The sequence below is a fragment of the Accipiter gentilis genome, chromosome 3, assembly GCF_929443795.1.
Source record: "Accipiter gentilis chromosome 3, bAccGen1.1, whole genome shotgun sequence".
NCBI lineage: Eukaryota > Metazoa > Chordata > Aves > Accipitriformes > Accipitridae > Astur > Astur gentilis.
In genome coordinates, this window is record NC_064882.1 from 29580649 (window position 1) to 29600207 (window position 19559).

The 19559-nt window shown below is 37.5% G+C and overlaps 1 protein-coding gene across 1 annotated transcript in view; it reads left to right on the forward strand.

The window, feature by feature from the left end:
- The window catches only part of ADGRA3 (adhesion G protein-coupled receptor A3), a 64285-nt gene extending 46277 nt beyond the window's left edge, over nt 1–18008 (forward strand). The window contains exons 13-19 of the mRNA XM_049795178.1: nt 991–1204; nt 1354–1562; nt 6503–6627; nt 7177–7300; nt 11365–11510; nt 15390–15485; nt 15683–18008. Of these exons, the coding sequence (XP_049651135.1) occupies nt 991–1204; nt 1354–1562; nt 6503–6627; nt 7177–7300; nt 11365–11510; nt 15390–15485; nt 15683–16925 (2157 nt within the window). The 3' untranslated portion in view covers nt 16926–18008. The remainder of the gene's footprint in view (nt 1–990; nt 1205–1353; nt 1563–6502; nt 6628–7176; nt 7301–11364; nt 11511–15389; nt 15486–15682) is intronic.
- Nucleotides 18009–19559: the final 1551 nt, after the last annotated feature.

Below are 19559 nucleotides of genomic sequence, written 5' to 3' on the forward strand. Positions count from 1 at the left end.
CCAGAACGTCTGTGACAAGAGATAATTAGTGACAAATGATAATAGAGTTTGATTATAGAATATTTTCTTAATGGACACAGTTTCTAATGAGTAGGTGTTGAAAGATGTGTTCAGACCTTTTCATAAGTATGGAAATTTAAATGCTCCCTAGTTCATAGTAATACTTGGCTTTATTTTGCTGTATTTTCACCTTCATTACATACTAAATCAGATATTAACAGTCTCCTTAAATATCTGAAATACTCTGCTCACAATTATCCTGTAATTAAGCATGAATTAGAAAACAGGCCTGAAAGATTAATTTTATTTGTGTATGTGTGTGCCCATACACAGGCACACATACACACACATATATATATATATATATATTTGTGGGTTTGTATTGAATGGAAACACTTCCTCGTATTCTTTAAAAGTATTTTTTCAGATACATTGCCCGACATACCAGTTTGCTTTTATCCCTTAATGTGCTTGAATGTTACTTCAGGGTGTATGTTCGAAATTATATTTATGTAATTCTATGAAATTGCATGCATTCTTCCCTACCCATGTATAATTTATATACAAGTTATAAAAACCTGTTTGTATACAGCATTTCCTTTTGAATGGTACTAATGCACAATTACAACATTTCTTTTTCCGATTGTCTTGGTTGCCACTTCTAGTTGCCAATAGTCTAATCTGGAAAACTCTTGTAATAGTTTACTGATACTAATTTCATTTTTACTCTCTGTAATAAGTAAGGTAACTAAAGAATCTTAACTTTTTTTTTGTCTTTTTTTCTTTTTAAAAAAGTGTTAAGGCTTTAGTAACCCAATTCAACTATTTTATCATGGATTACTTGGAAACAGTATCAAATAGGTTTGTCACAATACATTGTCTGCTAAATGCATTCATCTCTGACACTGTTCATTTGGAGGAGTTGCTAATTTAATCTCTGTAAAGAATTTCATTTTCTCTTTAAAACTTTAAAAATCTATTTCTTTCTAGAACACAATTGTAGAGGCTTCTATCCAGTTGCCAGCTTCCCTTTTCACCCAAAAGCAAAAAAGAGAAATCAGACCAGCAGATGAATCTGTCTACAAGCTTCAGCTTATTGCATTTCGCAATGGAAAGCTTTTTCCAGCAACAGGAAATTCAACAAATCTGGCTGATGATGGGAAACGTCGTACAGTTGTAACACCAGTTATTCTTGCGAAGATAGGTTTGTTTTTTATTATTACTTTTTCATGATCCTTAAGAAACATTTTTGACTCCTTTGTTTCGACTAGTGTATATCTAATAAAAGGTTTTTAGCATATAATGTGTTACATGTTGAGAAATTTATGTGCAAATACATTTCTTTTGTAACAGATGGCTTAAACCTAGCTAGTCACCACGTTCCTATAAATGTGACGCTGCGGCGTATTGCACATGGAGCAGATGCTGTTGCAGCTCAGTGGGACTTTGATCTTCTGAACGGACAAGGGGGATGGAAATCTGATGATTGTCGTATTCTTCTGTCTGATGAAAATATTACTACCATTCAGTGCTACGCCCTCAGCAACTATGCCGTTTTAATGGTATGACACTTGGAATTACATGTCTCTTTCTGAAACTTAAAAATATTCAGAATGCAATTCTGTTGGGTTTTTTCTTGCATTAAAGAAAATGAGCATTCCTGTGTTCCATTTCATATAAAACTAGACATATGAAGTAAATCTTCGTTTTTTTCTTGTGTTGATGTAAATGTTGATGTAAGATGATGTTTAAGTGGAAATGTGTCAAAGCAGAATTAATTGCTGAATATACTAGATACAAGAGAATTTTCATATGAAAAGTACTATATTATAGGAAGCCATTTTAATGAGCTACTTAATCAAATGGGCTTTTATGAACTTTAGTCTAATAATGACAGTTTAAAATAATGAATGGTAACAGTTGAAAAAACCTATCTTTTTTGCGTTAAATTAAATTTGTTAGCTTTGTCTGTTGACAGGAGTGTTTTCCTAGTTTTTTGGGTTTGGTTTTTTTTCTTTTCCACTGAAATCCATAACCAGAGATAGTTATTTCACTGCAAATTAGCTATTCATTCATTCTCTGGTATGTAGGACTATTACCAGAAAATACAAATTGAAAAAGGGAAAAAAAAAATCACACAGTTACTATCCAAAATATTTTTGAAATATTGCTTACAGAATAGTATCTGAACTCTAGTCTTAGCATATTAATGTCATTAAAATGGTTAACCAGTTCTAAAATACAGTGATAGTTGAAGAAGGGAGCAAAACACCTTATTTTAGTGCTCTACAGTTATGAAGTAGGATTTCTTCTTTGTCTGTTCCCGGAGCTCTTAATTTCAGAGTTTGGCCTGGGAGGCTTCCCTTTTTACAGATGGTGACTGCTACATTTCTCATCAATCATCAATACAGATGCTAAATGATAAGATGTGGTACATGAAAATGGTAGGCTAGTAGGAAGCTGAGTGAAATTGTAAGAGGTTTAGGAAATATTGTTAACATAAGTGTAAATTTGGTATGGGTTTTGTTGTAGTTAATGTGATCTGGTTAGAATTAAATATATATTTTTATGTAATCATATGTGGAAGAAGGAGGATTCCTTTATGATGATCAGTGCATGAAAAGTTGCAATTTTTGTTTTGCAACTCAAATTTTCAAAAATCTTTCTCTTAAGAGAATTAAATAGTAGAATACTGAAAAGCTAAACATAAATAAAATTAAGACTTGCATGCCAAGCTGCTTAAAAGAGCTGAAAGAGAGCAACTTTTCACTTTACCTCTGAAGGTACTGTTTTAAATTACTTCAAACTGTGATAATCCTGTAGTACCCTTCTTTGATATTTTAAAATATGTAATCCTTTCCTAAAACATAACAGCATTCTTTAAAACAGAATTAAACTTCATTTGTATGTGTAGTATGGGTGTAAAGAGAGAATATGCTTTAAATTGGTCACATTTCTGCCATCTGGAGGAAGAAAAATGAAGAGCATATTCAATCTGCTGCTGTAAATGACTTTCTAAATTAATACATGGTAAGATTATATCTATCTTATTGTGAGTTATATAGAGAACTGTTGACAGTCAAAAAAAAATCAAAAAAGTTTGAGGAAGGGGCAGCTTGCTTTCTTTTCTGCCAGTGGCTCTCATTCTATGCTTGCTCAAAACTGGTGTTCTTTAAGTATTTAGCTACTTCCCAAAATGTTAGGCTGTAGGGACTGCAGAGGAGGGGAGAGGTGGAGGAGGACAGAGTAATGTACATCTGTTAGATGTTACTTGCACACAGTTAATACACTGCAAAAGCTCTGGATGTCTAAGTAGCTGCTGAAAAAAGTTTTCATAATGCCTATCCATATGTTAAGTAAAAAAGCCATAATAGCATATTTCATTTGTAGACTGTCATAGTGTTGTGAAAGTCTAGCTCCTGGTCCCAGGCTCACAGGAAATTATTTTGGGTTCAGTTTTAGAAGTTTGGCTTTTAATTCAGCAGTTGTCATTAACATTGAGTGCATGAACAGTAGTGGCAGGAGGGACCTGAATGCAATATTCCATCATCCTTCTGGATCGTGAATGACTTAACCAGAGTTACTTCACTCCTTTTTAGTCTACTTTAGTAAGTATGTACGTAGAAGAAATCAGGTTGTAATGTACTGACCTGTCTTCATGTGTTTCAGAACATAATGTAAAGTTCCCTCTGATAAGGAAACCCATAACTGAGTGCCTATTTTTCTAATCTAGTGATTTAGGAAGATACAGTTATAAAACTTTGTATTTATTTGAAAATCATTTAAAGCACTGTTTAATAATAGAAGAGATAACCAGGAGACTCAGCTGAAATCTCATTATTATAGGCCTACAGCAAAGGAAAAAACCAGCAATGGTAGTTGAGAAGAAACAGACTTCTGCTAGTTGGCTATAAATGCCCCAGTGTTGTTCTTAATGTCATCTCTGCTGTTGTTTTACTGTCAGTCTTTTTTATTAAATTATTATTTAGGATTAGTTTAGCTTAGAAATAACATTAGCTCCCCTCACTCCTTTTAGTAGGTCTGATAAATATGTTGGGGCAATTGGTAGGAATTCCATTGACTTAGTGGGTATTGGGTCAAGGCCTTTGCTAGGTAAGCTAGACGTGCTGAGTTTTCTCAGATATCTTAGAAGTTTATTGTAAATCTTGTGATTTTGTAGCACTTGTCATGCATGTATTGGTGTGAAGTTAAGAGAACATCTTGTTACCTGTCACAAATCTGGAAGCAGCAACAGGAGTTCTCTTACAGTTTCTGTTCTCTGATACTCGCTGGATGTGTGTGATGACACATTAGCTCATGCTTGTAACAGCAGTGGGTTCCTAGGGATCTCCAGCTGGATATCAACCAGGCCACAGGTAGTGTTGAAATCAGATGACACTGGCTGCCTGAGGCACAATATCTTACAATCTTTCTCAAAGTATTTTTTCCAGGTGCCAAAGAAAACCAAATACATAAAAATCAAACTGGCAATCGGATGAAATTAATTTGAAATGAGCTTGGTGAGTTAGTTCAGAATAACAAATTTATATTCTGATGAAAGAACAATTGAAGGAGTGAAGAGACTGCTGACTAATTAATTGTAAACCTCAATTCAAGAACTTGTCTCCTGTCCATGAAATCAGATTACCCGTCTTAACCTTAAAAACAGATTGTATATCACTGTGATTTTTCGCAAAACAAACTGAAGCTCCCTCCTAATGTTCTACTGTTCTTTGTGAATGCCAAATTTGTTCTCCTTTCTCCCAGCACACTTTGGAACTTTGCCAACTCTAGAGGTTTAAGAGTGACTCTCACTCAGAATCATAGGTGAGAGAATTTTCTGTATCCTGTCTGTTCTGAAAAATTCTTTTTAATAGATTTTTCAACTAATCTTAGTTAAACAAATTTGTTTTATTTTGTGCTGGAAGGTACTGAAGTTTGTTTTGGTTTTTTTTTTATTTCAATTCCATTCGTTACCATTATGGAAATAGAACCCTAGTAAATTGTAACGGCATTCAAACAGAACTACATTTTTTTGCTATTCTTATTAATAAATGAAAATGTTACTCCTCAGTTATTTGAAATACTGCCATGCTTCAACAGTCCAAGGTTCTATTCCATGCTTACTCCTTGAGTAACATTTTGACGGGTGGATTCAGAAAACTAGAACGATGCTAAAGAGCTGTTGAATTCTATTTGAGTTATCAACTATCTATTCCAGTGAAGCAGTAATCGTAGAATAACAGTCTGGTAGGAACATCTGGGTATCATTTGGTCCGACTACCTGCTCGAAGTTTGATCAGCCTCACAAGTCAGATCATACTGCTCCAGGTCTTCCTCAGTCAAGCTTTGAGTATCTCCAAGGACCAAGATTACACAGGCTCTCTGGGCAGTATGTGACCACTTTCATCAGAAATTTTTTCCTGTATCTAATCAGAATTTTCCGTGCTGCTGATAATGTCCATTGCCTCTCATCATTTCATGGCTTATCTCCAAGAAGAGTTTGACTCGGTCTTCTTTATACTGTCCCAGTAGGTATAGCTCAATATAATAATGAGACTTCTCCCATCTTCCTTTTCTTCTTAAAGATGAACAAACCCAGCATTTTCATTCTCAGTGTGTGCTTCAGCCTGCTAATCATCCCAGTGATCTGTTAGACTTGCTTCATCCAGTATATCAGTGCCTTTCTTGTACTGGGGAGCCTCAAATTGAAGGCATTTCTGCAGAGATGGTCTTACAGTGCTAAACAGAAGGGAATAATCAGTTCACCTGCTTGCTGTGGTTTTGTTAGTACAGCAAAATGTGGCCTTGGGCTGCAGGCTACACTGCTGACTTGTGGTCAGCTTTTGTCTGCCAGTACCCTAAAATGGTTACTTGGTTGCTTTCTATTCGGTCCCTTGCCCAGCCTGTATTGTTGCACACATGGGGCTCTTCTATCCCAGATGCAGATCTTTTCACTTTTTCTTTGCTAAATTTCATGATGTTTTATCAGCCCATTTCTCTGTCTCACCAACATCCCTCTGAATATCCTCCAATCTATTGATAAGTTTTTTCAGTCTATACCATCATCTGAAAACTTGCTGAGGCCACTTTCTGTAATGCCCTAGGGGTTGTTGCAGAAGATAATAATCATAACTGAAACACACAGTTGTTCTACATGCTATATAAGTATTTTAAGAAAAAGAGATGGTGTGTGTCTATAAGCTGCTAACTTCTCTGTATATTCAAGCATATATGAAGTTTAAGTGTTCTATAAGATGTGTGACTGCATTTATAAAGGTCAGCTAGAATAGCATGTAATTGTGGAATAAAGCCTGGAACATCAGATAATAAATAATTGGAGAGTCGGGTTTGTGGTGGGGGAAAGGGATTTTTTTATATTTTTTTTTTTTTCCCCAGAAGGTGGCTGTTACTTCTTTATTTCATGTTTCCTCTACTTCCCCCTGCCCCCACAAAATGAAGACATAAGGTGGACTAATGTTAATTTTGTTTTTGTTGTCAGGACTTGACAGGAGCTGAATTATATACACAGCCAGCTGATCTTTTGCATCCAGTAATTTATGCCACCGCCATGGTTTTGCTAATGTGCCTGTTGATGATCATAGTCAGTTACATATACCATCACAGGTATGAATCAAAATTACTAGACTAAAAAAAACTAGTTTCATAGTGCTTAGGACTACTTTTTATTTTTTGATAGGAACATGATATAGTAATCTGCATTTGGTTTGGGGTTTTCTTCCTATAAAACTTGTTGATGCAAACTAACAGTTAAGCAAGTAGCTATTTCATCTGTTCTTGAAGATGACAACTTAGCTCTCATAACCATGTATCTCTTTGATTCTTCACTGTTGCTTCATGATGAAAAAAGAGACCACTCGAGGATGATGGTAGAATTTAACAAACTGTTCAGGCTTTTACATTTTTATTGATGTGAAAGCTTGAAGCCTAAAATTTTTGAATCAGGCCGCAAATAGTTGTGTAAAGCTAGTTAATAGGAGGGTGTTTTAATTTCTTGTGATGAAGACCAGAGATTATATTTGATTACTAAGTACGTGGTAGTCAAACAATCATTAACAGTAATTGTATCTCATTTATCACAAGTGTATCTTGCTAGTTTCTGAAAGACAATAATGCAGCTGTGGTTTATGTTGTCTGATTTGTTTCTTTTAACAGTGTGATCAGGATCAGTGTAAAAAGCTGGCATATGCTAGTTAACCTGAGCTTTCATATTTTCCTGACATGTGTGATGTTTATTGGAGGCATAACTCAGACCCGGAATGCCAGCATTTGCCAAGCAGTAAGTAAGCATGCAAACACTTGAAAAAATCAGTTACCAGTTTCGTACTCCTATATATATGTATAGGCTGCGCTTGCCTCCTACAGAACAGTAGTACTGTACAGGCATTTTCATCAGATTATAAAATTTAGACCAAAAAAAAATCAGTCTTTCTTTTTTTACCTTAGAAATTTCTGTTGTGTTTTCATTCAGCCATGAAGATAAAACTAGTTCATTACTTGAAAATTGGAAAAGTATTTCAGAAGTGCAACAGATTTTTTTTTTTGCCCAAAATGGTATCACAAAAGGATAAGGTTTAGCTGTTTGTTTTATTTTTGAGACTTATTATTATATTGTTTTATAAGGCTGTATGTGGCCTTTACAGACCGTGTGAGAACTGATTTCCACAGGTATTAAAATACTTATTTCCATTTGCTCAGTATAATGTAAAGGGAGGGAGAGAGAAGTGTTTCAAGTCAAGGACCCATGCTTTCTCTAAACAAACATCACTACTGAGACTCCTCTTTTATAACGATTTGTTCTTCTAAGATTTGGCCATCTCTAATTCGTTGCAGTGGTTCAGTATAATAACAGTTGTCACTTTGGAATGGTATCAGTGAATTTTTTTAAATGTTTTCTTTTTTTCATCCAGTAACTTATAAAAGTTTCTAATCCCTCACCATAATATTCCATAATTCTTTTTGTTTGAGTATACGTAGAATCATAGAGTAGCTTGGGTTTGAAGGGACCTTAAAGATCGTCTAGTTCCCATCATCCATGGGCAGGGACAACACCTTCCACCAGACCAGGTTGCTCAAAGCCCCATCCAACCTGGCCTTGAACACTTCCAGGGATGGGGCATCCACAGCCTCTCTGGGCGACCTGTTCCAGTGCCTCACCACTCTCACAGTGAAGAACTTCTTCCTTACATCTAATCTCAGTCTGCCCTCTTTCAGTTTAAAGCCATTACCCCTTGTCCTATCACTACACGCCCTTGTAAAAAGTCCCTCTCTGGCTTTCCTGCAGGCCCCCTTTAGGTACTGGAGGGCTTCTGTAAGGTCTCCCTGGAGCCTTCTCTTCTCCAAGCTGAACAACCCCAACTCTCTCAGCCTGTTTTCATAGGGGAGGTGTTCCTGATCATCTTTGTGGTCCTCCTCTGGACTTGCTCCAACAAGTCCATGTCCTTATGTTGGGGGCCCCAGAGCTGAACGCGGTACTGCAGGTGGGGGTCTCGAGAGAGCGGAGTAGAGGGGGACAATCACCTCCCTCGACCTGCTGGTCACGCTTCTTTTGATGCAGCCCAGGATACGGTTGGCTTTGTGGGCTGCAAATGCACACTGCCTTGTCATGTTGAGATTCTCATCAGCCAACTCCCTCAAGTCCTTCACAGGGCTCCTCTCAATCCATTCTCTGCCTAGCCTATGTTTGTGTTTGGGATTGCCCTGACCCATGTGCAGGACCTTCCACTCGGCCTTGTTGAACTTTGTGAGGTTTGCATGGGCCCACCTCTCAAGCCTGTCAAGGTCCCACTGGATGGCATCCTTTCCCTACAGCATTGTTGACCACACCACACAGTTTGGGGTTGTCGGCAAACTTGCTGAGGGTGCACTCAATCCCACTGTCCATGTCGCTGCCAAAGATGTTAAACAGCACCAGTCCCAATGCCAACCCGAGGAATGCCACTTCTCGCTGGTTTCCACTCGGACATCAAGGCAACTCTTTGAGTGTGACTATCCAGCCAATTCCTTATCTACCGAGTGGTCCATCTGTCAAATCCATGTCTCTCCAATTTAGAGACATGGATGTTGTGTGGGACAGTGTCAGATGCTTTGCACAAGTCCAGGTAGGTGATGTCCGTTGCTCTTCCCTTATCCACCAACACTGTAATCCCATTGTAGAAGGCCACCAAATTTGTCAGCCATGATTTGCCCTTACTGAAGTCATGTTGGCTGTTCACCAATCACCTCGTTTTTCTCCATGTGCCCTAGCGTAGTTTCCAGGAGGACCTGCTCCATGATCTTGCCAGGCACAGAGGTGACTGGCCTGTAGTTACCCAGGTCTTCCCTTTTTCCCTTTTTAAAAATGGGCGTTATATTTCCCCTTTTCCAGTCAGTGGGAACTTTCCTGGACTGCTTTGACTTCTCAGAAATGATGGATAGTGGTTTAGCCACTTCTTTCACCAGTTCCCTCAGAACCTGCAGATGCATCTCATCAGGCCCCATGGACTTGTGCACCTTCAGGTTCCTTAGATGGTCTTGAACCTGATCTTCTCCTACAGTGGGCAGTTCTTCATTCTCCCAGTCCCTGCTTTTGCCCTCTGGAATTAAGTGTTGTGGCTGGAGCACTTGGCAGTGAAGACTGAAGCAAAAAAGTCATTGAGTACTTCAGCCTTTTCCATGTCCCAGGTAACCAGGTCTCCTGTCTCCTTCTGGAGAGGGCTCACATTTTCCCTAGTTGTCTTTCATCACTGACGTACCTATAGAAGCTTTTCTTGTTGCCCTTGATGTCCCTGGCCAGATTTAATTCTCCAGGGCTTTAGCTTTCCTAATCTGATCCCTGGCTGCTCAGACAGTTTCTCTGTATTCCTCCCAGGCAACCTGTCCTTGCTTCTATCTTGTGTAGGCTTCCTTTTTGTGTTTGAGTTTGTCCAGGAGCTCCTTGTTCATCCATGCATGGCTCCTGGAGTTTTTGCCTGACTTCCTCTTTGTTGGGATGCATTGCTCCTGAGCTTGGGAGAGGTGATCCTTGAATATTAACCAGCTTTCTTGGGCCCCTCTTCCCTCCAGGGCTTTATCTCATGGTACTCTTCCAAGCAGATCCCTGAAGCAGCCAAAGTCTGCTCTCCTGAAGTCAAGGGTAGTGAGCTGGCAGTCCGCCCTACTTGCTGCCCTAAGGATCTTGAACTCCGCCATTTCATGGTCACTGCAGCCAAGGCTGCCCTTGAGCTTCACATTCCCCACCAACCCCTCATTGTTGGTTTACAGTAGTTACTATGCTGACGGCTCAAAGTGTTGCAATAAAATATGTCCCTGATCTTTCTCCTACAAATATAGAGAGGATGCTAGTCTGTGTGCATGCATATGTGTGTGTACACACAAACATGCAATATGGAGATGAAGAGATAGTTTAAGAAACTGTAATCTTTTTTCTTGACTTGGAGACAGTAATCTTTCAAGAAAAATTCTGTGATATGGTTGGATTGTTTAACAGTTGTGCTTTCACTGGTGATTGAAACTTGCAAAAAACCACCCCCAGTCATCTTAACAGAAACTGAAGTGTCACCTCTTCCATGCACGTGTGCTATCATTTAAGGGATATATGAAACCTACTTCTTGCAGTCACTTCATCTCAGTGTTAGCTTATAAGTAAGGAAATACAGGACAACCAGATCATGCCTTTCATTGACAAAACCCCAGGGACTTGGGAATTCCCAGAACTTCTTTTAAGAAAACAATGTTCACTTTATAAAATAGTGCAGATGCAAAAGGATCTGACAGAGAACCATTTTCTTAACAGTAGTGCCCAGTCAGTCTGTGAGGCTGACTTTGCATTAATGTTTGGGCTGGTTAAATATCTAAAGAATGACACTTCCTTTTTTTTTTTTCTCCATTGTGTTAAAATCACTGATGAGTCTTAGCTGTCTATATTAGCTGCTGTGTAGTTACCACAATGTTTAGCTTGCTGTTCCCTTATTTGTTTCAATTAAAATGTCTTGTATTACAGATATTCAAGAGTTAAGCGTTTTGCGAAGTACAGTTTCCTAAAGTGTATGATTGATATGTAAACTTAAAACCAAAGTTCTTCCTGCATTATTAAGTTTTCCTTCCAGCAGAGGCAACTGCAGCTATGTAGCCTTTCCAGACTCAACTGATGGGAAGATGTGTTTGCATAATATACTTTACTTTTTTGAAAACAACAATGACTTGGCATTCAGAGCTGTCATAGTAAAATAAGAGAGTTTCTTTTCTTGGACAGAGGTTTTGAAAATTCAGGCTTTATGAAAGTTGTATATTAAATAATTAATTTTTTTTTAACTTGGTAAAGTGGAAATGTTTGGGGGTTCACTTATTTTATTTTTTTTTAAGGTTGGGATAATTCTCCATTATTCCACTCTTGCGACAGTACTGTGGCTGGGGGTGACATCTCGTAATATTTACAAACAAGTAACCAAAAAAACAAAAAGATGTCAAGATCCTGATGAGCCACCTCCTCCACCCAGACCAATGCTGAGGTGAGCCTATTGTTTGTTTCTGCAACTCATTATTTCCCAGGTTGCTATGCTTATATTCTGACCAGAAAAATGTACCTGGTCACTGCTGGTTTTTTGCAAGTGCCTTTCATAGAAGATTTTCTTTCCAGGTCTGTAAAGTTCCTTCCAGATTTTTCTGCTCCTCGGCATTATGTTAAGGAGGATGAGGTGAAGGACGATTGGTCTTAGCATTTTACTGTTGCAGTGCTGTGTTCCTGATTTGTAAATTAAAAAATTGGTAGTGTTTCAGCATCGCCCTTGGTGCTTTGATTAGGTCTTTAGATAGCAACACTTCCCATTAAGTTATCATAGAAGAAAGAATTTGGAGAACTGTGTTATCACACAATTAAAAAACACTGCAGTTTAAATAAAGTTCAATATGTTTTCCAAAGATTGTTTGCAAATAATTTGAAAAATAGGTATCACTCATTATGAAAGGAAAATAGTGTTCTTTGTGAAGCATTCCTCTTGGAATTTTTATTTCTTAAATCACTGAAATGGCACAAACCGATTATCTGTGAAATTCACTCTACGTGAAATATTTTTAATAGAAAACCTTAACATTGTTCGTGTAGCCTCTGTATATTAATTAAAAACTGCTACGCTGAAATTCTCCACAAGGTGGCAGAAGTTGATTAACTTTGATTAGTTATAGGCCAATATTTAGAAAGCTTGATTTTTTAAGTACAGAGACTGCAGAAAATCAGAAATGCTTTTCTGAATATCATCAACTAAAATTTGCAGTATTACATACAATCATATAGAAATATTTAATTGGGAAGGTAGAAGTTTAATATTTATACCACTTAAGGGCTGTCTCTGCTTTCCTTAGCTTTCATTATTTTTCTTTTAAGAATAAGTAAATCTGTTGTATTCACTGTAGTATACCTACCCATCACCACCTCTGTGCCCTCCAGCAGGGTACTGAATAGCCCTTTTAATTTCTATTGTGATTTTTTTTTCTTTTTTTCTTCTTTTTTTTTCTGGTTTTTTTTCTTCATTCCTTTACATTTGTCATAGAGTTCTTGCTTTGGAAAATGTTACAGTAAAATTACCAGCCTCATAGGCTCGGCTCTGCATAGATATAAACATGTACATACCATTTCAAATCTGGACACCTCATCTGTGACAATGGCAGTAACTCTGGAGACAAGTATCAGAACAGAGGAAACATGCTTCATATTTTTGAGATTTTCTCGGTGTCCAACTTCTTGCAGATCAGGGATTTCCTCAGTCAGGTAGATGTGTGATGTTTTTACATGGAACAGCCATAGAAGGACTTTTTTTTTTAATTCACTTGTCTTTTAAACTTATGTTCAAAACAGAACTACCCATAGTGGCATAGGGCAAAGAGTTTTACAGAAGAGTTTCTTGCTTGTTTGGAACAAGTGATCTACTGTTATCAGGCTCCCTGTTTCTTGAATGTAGAGAGACAAAACAATTCATTCTCTGTTTGCCTTCACACTCTTTATATTCCTCCTCCATATGCCTTTCAGAATTAAAAAGGGCCTTTTGCAACAGAAAAAAAAAAGCCCTGATAAATGTATGTAGGTACTTATTTTTCTTATTTGCTATATGTAAATTATTCTGCTTTGTGTTCTTTGGGTTTAAAGAAGTCCACCTTGCAGATGATGGGTAGACATGACATTTACGCTGATCTTCAGTTCCTATAGGTATTTTCTGGAGGTGGACTTCATACCTGTTAAGCTTCTTTCCCTTCTACCGTAGAGAAGCTTTATTCTTTATTTTAGGAAAGTCAGTGCATGTGAGAGAATTTTGTTGGTGATGATGATATTCATTTAGTGTGCTAATGGGACCTTGTCACAAATCGTGAACAAGGTGGAAAAAGACTTGAAATGGATCTGGTGTTCTTCAGAAAGCCGCTATAGACATTAGCGGGGAAGTTTGCTGTGGCTCACAGTAGCCATATTGAGAAGATGATGCAACACTTGGCACTGATTGGAATTTCTTAACTGTGAAAAACTTTATGCCAAGTATATTGCATTGCCATGCCAGGCAAGAGAGTGTAAAAATAACTGAGGTCCTCAGCTGCCAATCACAACAAGGAAATGGAGTTTGTTGTGCAGAAACGGTATTTTGTTCAGCAGGCTCCAAACGAGACTTTTTTTTTTTAACATAAAGTAGCTGCTTTACAAAGAACCTTGCTGAATACCTTAATAATGGGATACTTCATGTAAACCATGAAATAAAATAAAAATACAAATATTTCTATCTTGTAATTTTATTTAAAATAAATACAAATATTTGTATTTCTATAATACAACTACAGAGTGAATGTTCTACTTAAAACCACAACATTTCACTATTTAAATTTTTTTCTGTTACTACTGTAACATTTCTTGTGTACCTATGTCATTAGATTTGTTTTTTTCTTTATGATCAAACTTATGGAAAAGTTGTAGCTCGTACAGCATTCTGCCCCAAAATCTTAATATTACTGCATCTCCTTCAGCATGCTTTGTATATGTTTTTTAGTTACTGTTCTGTTCATACAGCTCCTTGTTGCATGATAGTTTTGGTTTGTAATTTTGATTCTTAGGAATCACTGAATACTTAGACACGGCAACACACAAGTGCGTGCTTTTTTTGTGTGTGTTGGTACTTGATACCTTGGTATGGTTCAAGGCCAGTTGTAAACGTGTTCCTTCAATACAGCAAAGTGAACTATGGCTGCAAACAATGCATATTGCTTCACTTTGCCACCAGTAACAATTTGCCTTGTGTAGAAACAGCTTCACCCATCTGTTCATGTTTGAGTAGTGGTGCATCTTTGAGGCAGCGATTTAGTAATTTGTAGTGAAAGATGACTAGAGTAAAATCTGCCACAAAGATCTGTTTCGTCTGGCCAGTTCCCGATTGCTGCATAAATGTACAGAATAAACCAATAACCAAATTTGATCTTTGTAGAATTCAGCAACTAAGTAATGTATTTAGTGTACCTAGACTTCCCAGAAAGAATTTATTCTAGACCGTTGTTCTGTGTCTCAAGTGAGACAGCAGTACCTTCTGGTAAATAATCTGAAATGCAGTGGAAAGGTCCAGGACCATCAGAATAGGTGTCTCCTGTTGACAAAAACTACCCATCTGTATGTCACAGCAGTAGTTTTCACTGTGTGTTCTGATCTGAATCTGGACTGGACTAGCATAAGATGCAGGACAGAGTGCGATTAATTGGAACGATTGTCAGTAATCATTGATCTGCCACTAATGAATTCAATGTGAATTCATAGAATTTGGAATGAAAAGTTAGATATTCCAAAAACATATCCCTTGTCCTTGTGAAGGCATGCAGTTTTCATTAACACCACCACAGGGAAGCAGGAGGTATATACTATGAGGTTACAGAGTCCATTAAAAATGAATAAATAAAAACACCACCACCACCAGCCACCAAGCCCCTCCACACAAAAAGACCCCATGTAGCAAGAGTTCTTTTGGCTGATCTTCTGAATACAGTGTCCATAATATTAGGCAAGCTCATCTCTGGAACAAGAAACATACCACTTACTATTTTCCTTCTAAGTTTCCATATTCTCTTCCAGCAGTTTACAACTTTTGACTGCCAGCTTTTGCTTCTTCCATCTAACTGTATACCTTTATTCAGTGCCTGCGAGGGAGGTGAGCCACTGAGAGAGAGAGGTGGTTTTCAACAGGGGACAGGGAAATGATAGTGAGGAGGATTTAGAAAAAATTGATATTGCCAAAGCCCAAACCTGATTCACCCTATTTATTTTCTTAAAGAACTTGAATAAATCCTGGAAAGTTTGCATTTCCTTCATGGTGACTGAATAAAATCCATTGCCATTAAGCAACCACTGATATACTGGCTTTACTTTTTAGGTTCTACCTTATTGGTGGAGGGATCCCTATCATAGTTTGTGGAATAACAGCAGCAGCAAACATCCGAAATTATGGCAGCAGACCTAATGCTCCTTAGTAAGTACCACATAACTGAGAGCTTTGTCATAAGGTTTCGTGGATTTGCTTTTCTAAGTACTCATTGCAATTAATTCTTATTCTTCCAGAAAATGTAACACAGCCAAGATCATTTGGAAGTATCATTATGAACTGATAAAGCGTAAGTGACTTGTGAGGTGTTAATTTTGATTCTTTGCTTTGGTTTTTTTTTCCAGTTGCTGGATGACTTGGGAACCTAGCTTAGGAGCATTTTATGGACCGGCTAGCTTTATAATTTTCATAAACTGTATGTATTTTCTCAGCATATTCATACAACTAAAACGTCACCCTGAACGTAAATATGAACTTAAGGAACCTGTTGAGGAACAGCAGCGTCTGGCCACCAATGAACACGGGGAACTGGCTCATCAAGATTCATTGTCGGTGTCACTGGTTTCCACATCTGCTTTGGAGAACGAGCACAGTTTTCAAGCACAGCTGCTGGGAGTGGGCCTTACTTTGCTTTTGTATGTTGCTCTGTGGATCTTTGGAGCTCTATCGGTTTCCCTGTATTATCCCATGGACCTGATCTTCAGCTGTTTTTTTGGGGCAACATGTTTAAGCCTCAGTGCCTTTCTTATGGTGCACCATTGCGTTAACAGGGAAGATGTCAGGCATGCTTGGATAACAACTTGCTGCCCTGGAAGGAGTACATACTCAGTGCAAGTAAATGTTCAGCCCTCCAGTTCCAGTGGAACCAATGGAGAGACCCCTAAGTGCACCAACAGTAGCGCAGAATCTTCATGCACAAATAAAAGTGCATCAAGCCTAAAAAATTCTTCTCAAGGTTGTAAACTAACTAATTTACAAGCTGCAGCAGCTCAGTGCCACCCTACCTCTCTGCCATTGAACACAGGTCCTCAGCTTGATAACAGTCTCACTGAACATTCGGTGGATAATGATATCAAAATGCATGTAGCTCCTTTAGAGGTACAGTTTCGGACAAACGGACACCCAAGTCGGCATCATAAGAACAGAAGCAAGGGACATCGTGCTAGCAGGCTTGCAGTATTGAGGGAATATGCATATGATGTTCCCACAAGTGTGGAAGGAAGTGTGCAAAATGGCCTACCTAAAAGTCGACAAAGCAACAGTGAAGGGCATTCAAGGAGCCGAAGAGCCTATTTGGCATATAGAGAACGTCAGTATAACCAATCCCAACAAGATAGCAGTGATGCTTGCAGTACGCTTCCAAAAAGTAGCAGAAATACTGAAAAAACAGTAGCTACCAACAACAGAAAAGATATTCTAAGGAAACCAATAGCAGTTGAACTTGAAAACCAGCAAAAATCTTACGGCTTAAATTTAGCCATTCAGAATGGACCGCTTAAAAGCAGCGGACAGGATGGACCCTTGCTCACTGCAGACAGTACTGGTAACATTAGAACTGGGTTATGGAAACACGAAACTACTGTGTAGCATTATAATTCATTGCTGGATGAATCCATGGGAACTGTGATTACACATTCCTTAAAGCTATTAACACTTTTAAAGACTGTTTACAAACTCTAGGTACTTTATGCAGGGAGGGAACAAAGATAAGCTGCCAAGCAAAAGATTGTACGCCTTATTGTCTTTGCTGTTCTTACAAAGATGAACTCTTTGCTATTTTGTGAAAGTTTTTTTGAAGCATCAGTCTTGGGAAATGCAGAACATAACTGTACATTTTTATTTTTTAACAGTAACCCTGCAGATGTGTCCACAACACATTTCAAATTTGTATTTAAATGTATAATAAATAGTATTTTCCCCAGCAGCTCAATGTTGCACTTATTTGTTGAGTTTTTTAAAGATTACTGCACTGAATGTCATCTTGATTTTACTACTTTGGTATCTGAAGCTTGTGAGTTTCAGTTACTAAAGAAAATATTTGGTGTCCGAAATAGACAATGCAAATAGCTCAATTAATTGCATGAGGCCTAGAATTTCTTTGAAATAAAGCAGCTACATTTTAATGAGATTTTTAGTATACAGGCAACTTGTTTACTCCAAGACCATTGTCTTGTACTTGCTGCATAAGTTATATTTTTAGATGTCTGTGGCTTATTTTAACGCAATTGCACAGAGTTTTAGTTTACTTGGTAATGTTTTTTGATAATACTCTATTTTGCCCTCAGCATTACCTGACTGGGATGGTGTTTTAATTTTTTTAATCATTTGTAATTGAGAAGGTTATGAATATTCCCAGACAATGCGTGCCAATTTGCAAAGGTCATCAGTACATACCAGTGAAAACTCATTCAGTGGTAACAGCATGGAATAATAATAGTGCAGGTGTTTTGATAGGTGGTAATGGGATAATCTGTTAAGAGTATGATCAGTATGCAAAATTGGGGTCTTCAGGTTCGATGTCACTGTACAAGCTGACTCTTGAGAGAGCATTTTGAGTTGTATGTTCACTTTTACTTACCCGTATGTGACAATTTGCAGAATAATCTTCTCCAATACTATACAGCATCTGTGTTTTTTTAAAAAAAAAAGTTTCAGTAGCAGAATTATATTAATAAGGCTATTAGTGTCAAGATCAAAATGTATGTATGTAAAATGAAATATTATAGAATAGATTGTCATTTATAAGTATAGTTTTTATGCTTAAACTGCTGACACCTCAATCTAAACAAGGTCATATTTTGGGCTGTGTCACGGCTGCTGCTGTGACAAATTTGAGGTTGTAGTTGCATAGTAATGCTTGGGGGTTTACCAGTTTCCAGTACTGATACCTGTTTTGCTAATACCATGTGTATTAAATAGCAAAAAATGCTTCTGTATAATCTAGTACTGATATCACAACTTAACTTTTAAGCAACAAATGGAATTAGATTGTACATACTTGGCTACTTGGTTACCTAATTCAGACTTGTCACTTGGGTATTTTAGTTAAGTGTATCGGTTGAATACAGGTACAAGTCTAACATTCTCAGTACTCAAATGTGTTAAATCATTTATAATGTGAGGACTCATTCAGGTATGTTTAATTATTGCTTGCAATGTTTACTGCACCTTCTATGAATCAGTTTGATAGTCTGAAATAATCTTGGATGCATTGTACAAACCTCTCCAGTAGGACAGTGTTGTTAGAATTTGGGTTCTATTTTTGCTGCTTGTTGTGAGTAGTTGGTATTTAAGAACTCTTAAAGCAACATTTTGACAAGTGCATGACTCAGTTGTGATTGCTGTTCTATTCTACTGGCTTCGAGAGGTAGCTTTTATTTTGTAACTGACCTTACAACTACCCTATGGATAGGCACAAAAAAAAAAAAAGGAATTCATAGGTATTACTAAAGGAAATAATTTAAACTAAATGTCAAAATGTGTAAAGTATTTATGTTTTAAGCTAATTGACAAGGTATTTAAGCATCTTGGACAACTCACTGCTTTGTGATTGCAGAAAAAAAAGCTGTATGTGGGCTGTTACTTGGTGTAGGGGGCGTTCCTTTTGGTGGCAGAAATATATTTGGGACTGTCAAAACTGGTGACTTGATCTTACTCCATTCCAAATGCTGCAGGTCTGTCTCCCTTGATTTAGTAATGGATTGAATGAAAACTGATTTGCAGAGAGTAGGAGTAAGGTCATGTGCTAAGAGAAGCACTCATCTCTCTGAGCTGAATTTGTGTATTACACAAATAGCAAAAATATCATCATTGGGGTTCCTTCATACATAGTTTGTAGCCCCAAACCCAGATACTTTTAGATAAAATATAATCAGGAATACACTGTGATGGGTTTTCTAATAGTAACAAATATATGTACTAATGCAAATAAGTTAAGCCTACTTTGCTTGAAAATTATAGATACAGAAAAATATAATCCATGTATAATATGGAGAAATATCAAAACAGTCCATAGACTATTTCTTATTATCTGAACAAGGTATGATAGCGACTTGGGATAGGATCAGTTATCCTTCAGAATCTGCTTGCCCTTTGCTTTTAGCACTTCGCATCTTTTGCACGGGTTTGGAATTGAACGTAAGTTTAGCCTTTCTTGAAGCCAATCTTCAAAATGCCTTTAAAATTAATTCTGTATGTAATACTTCTGCATAGATTGATAGC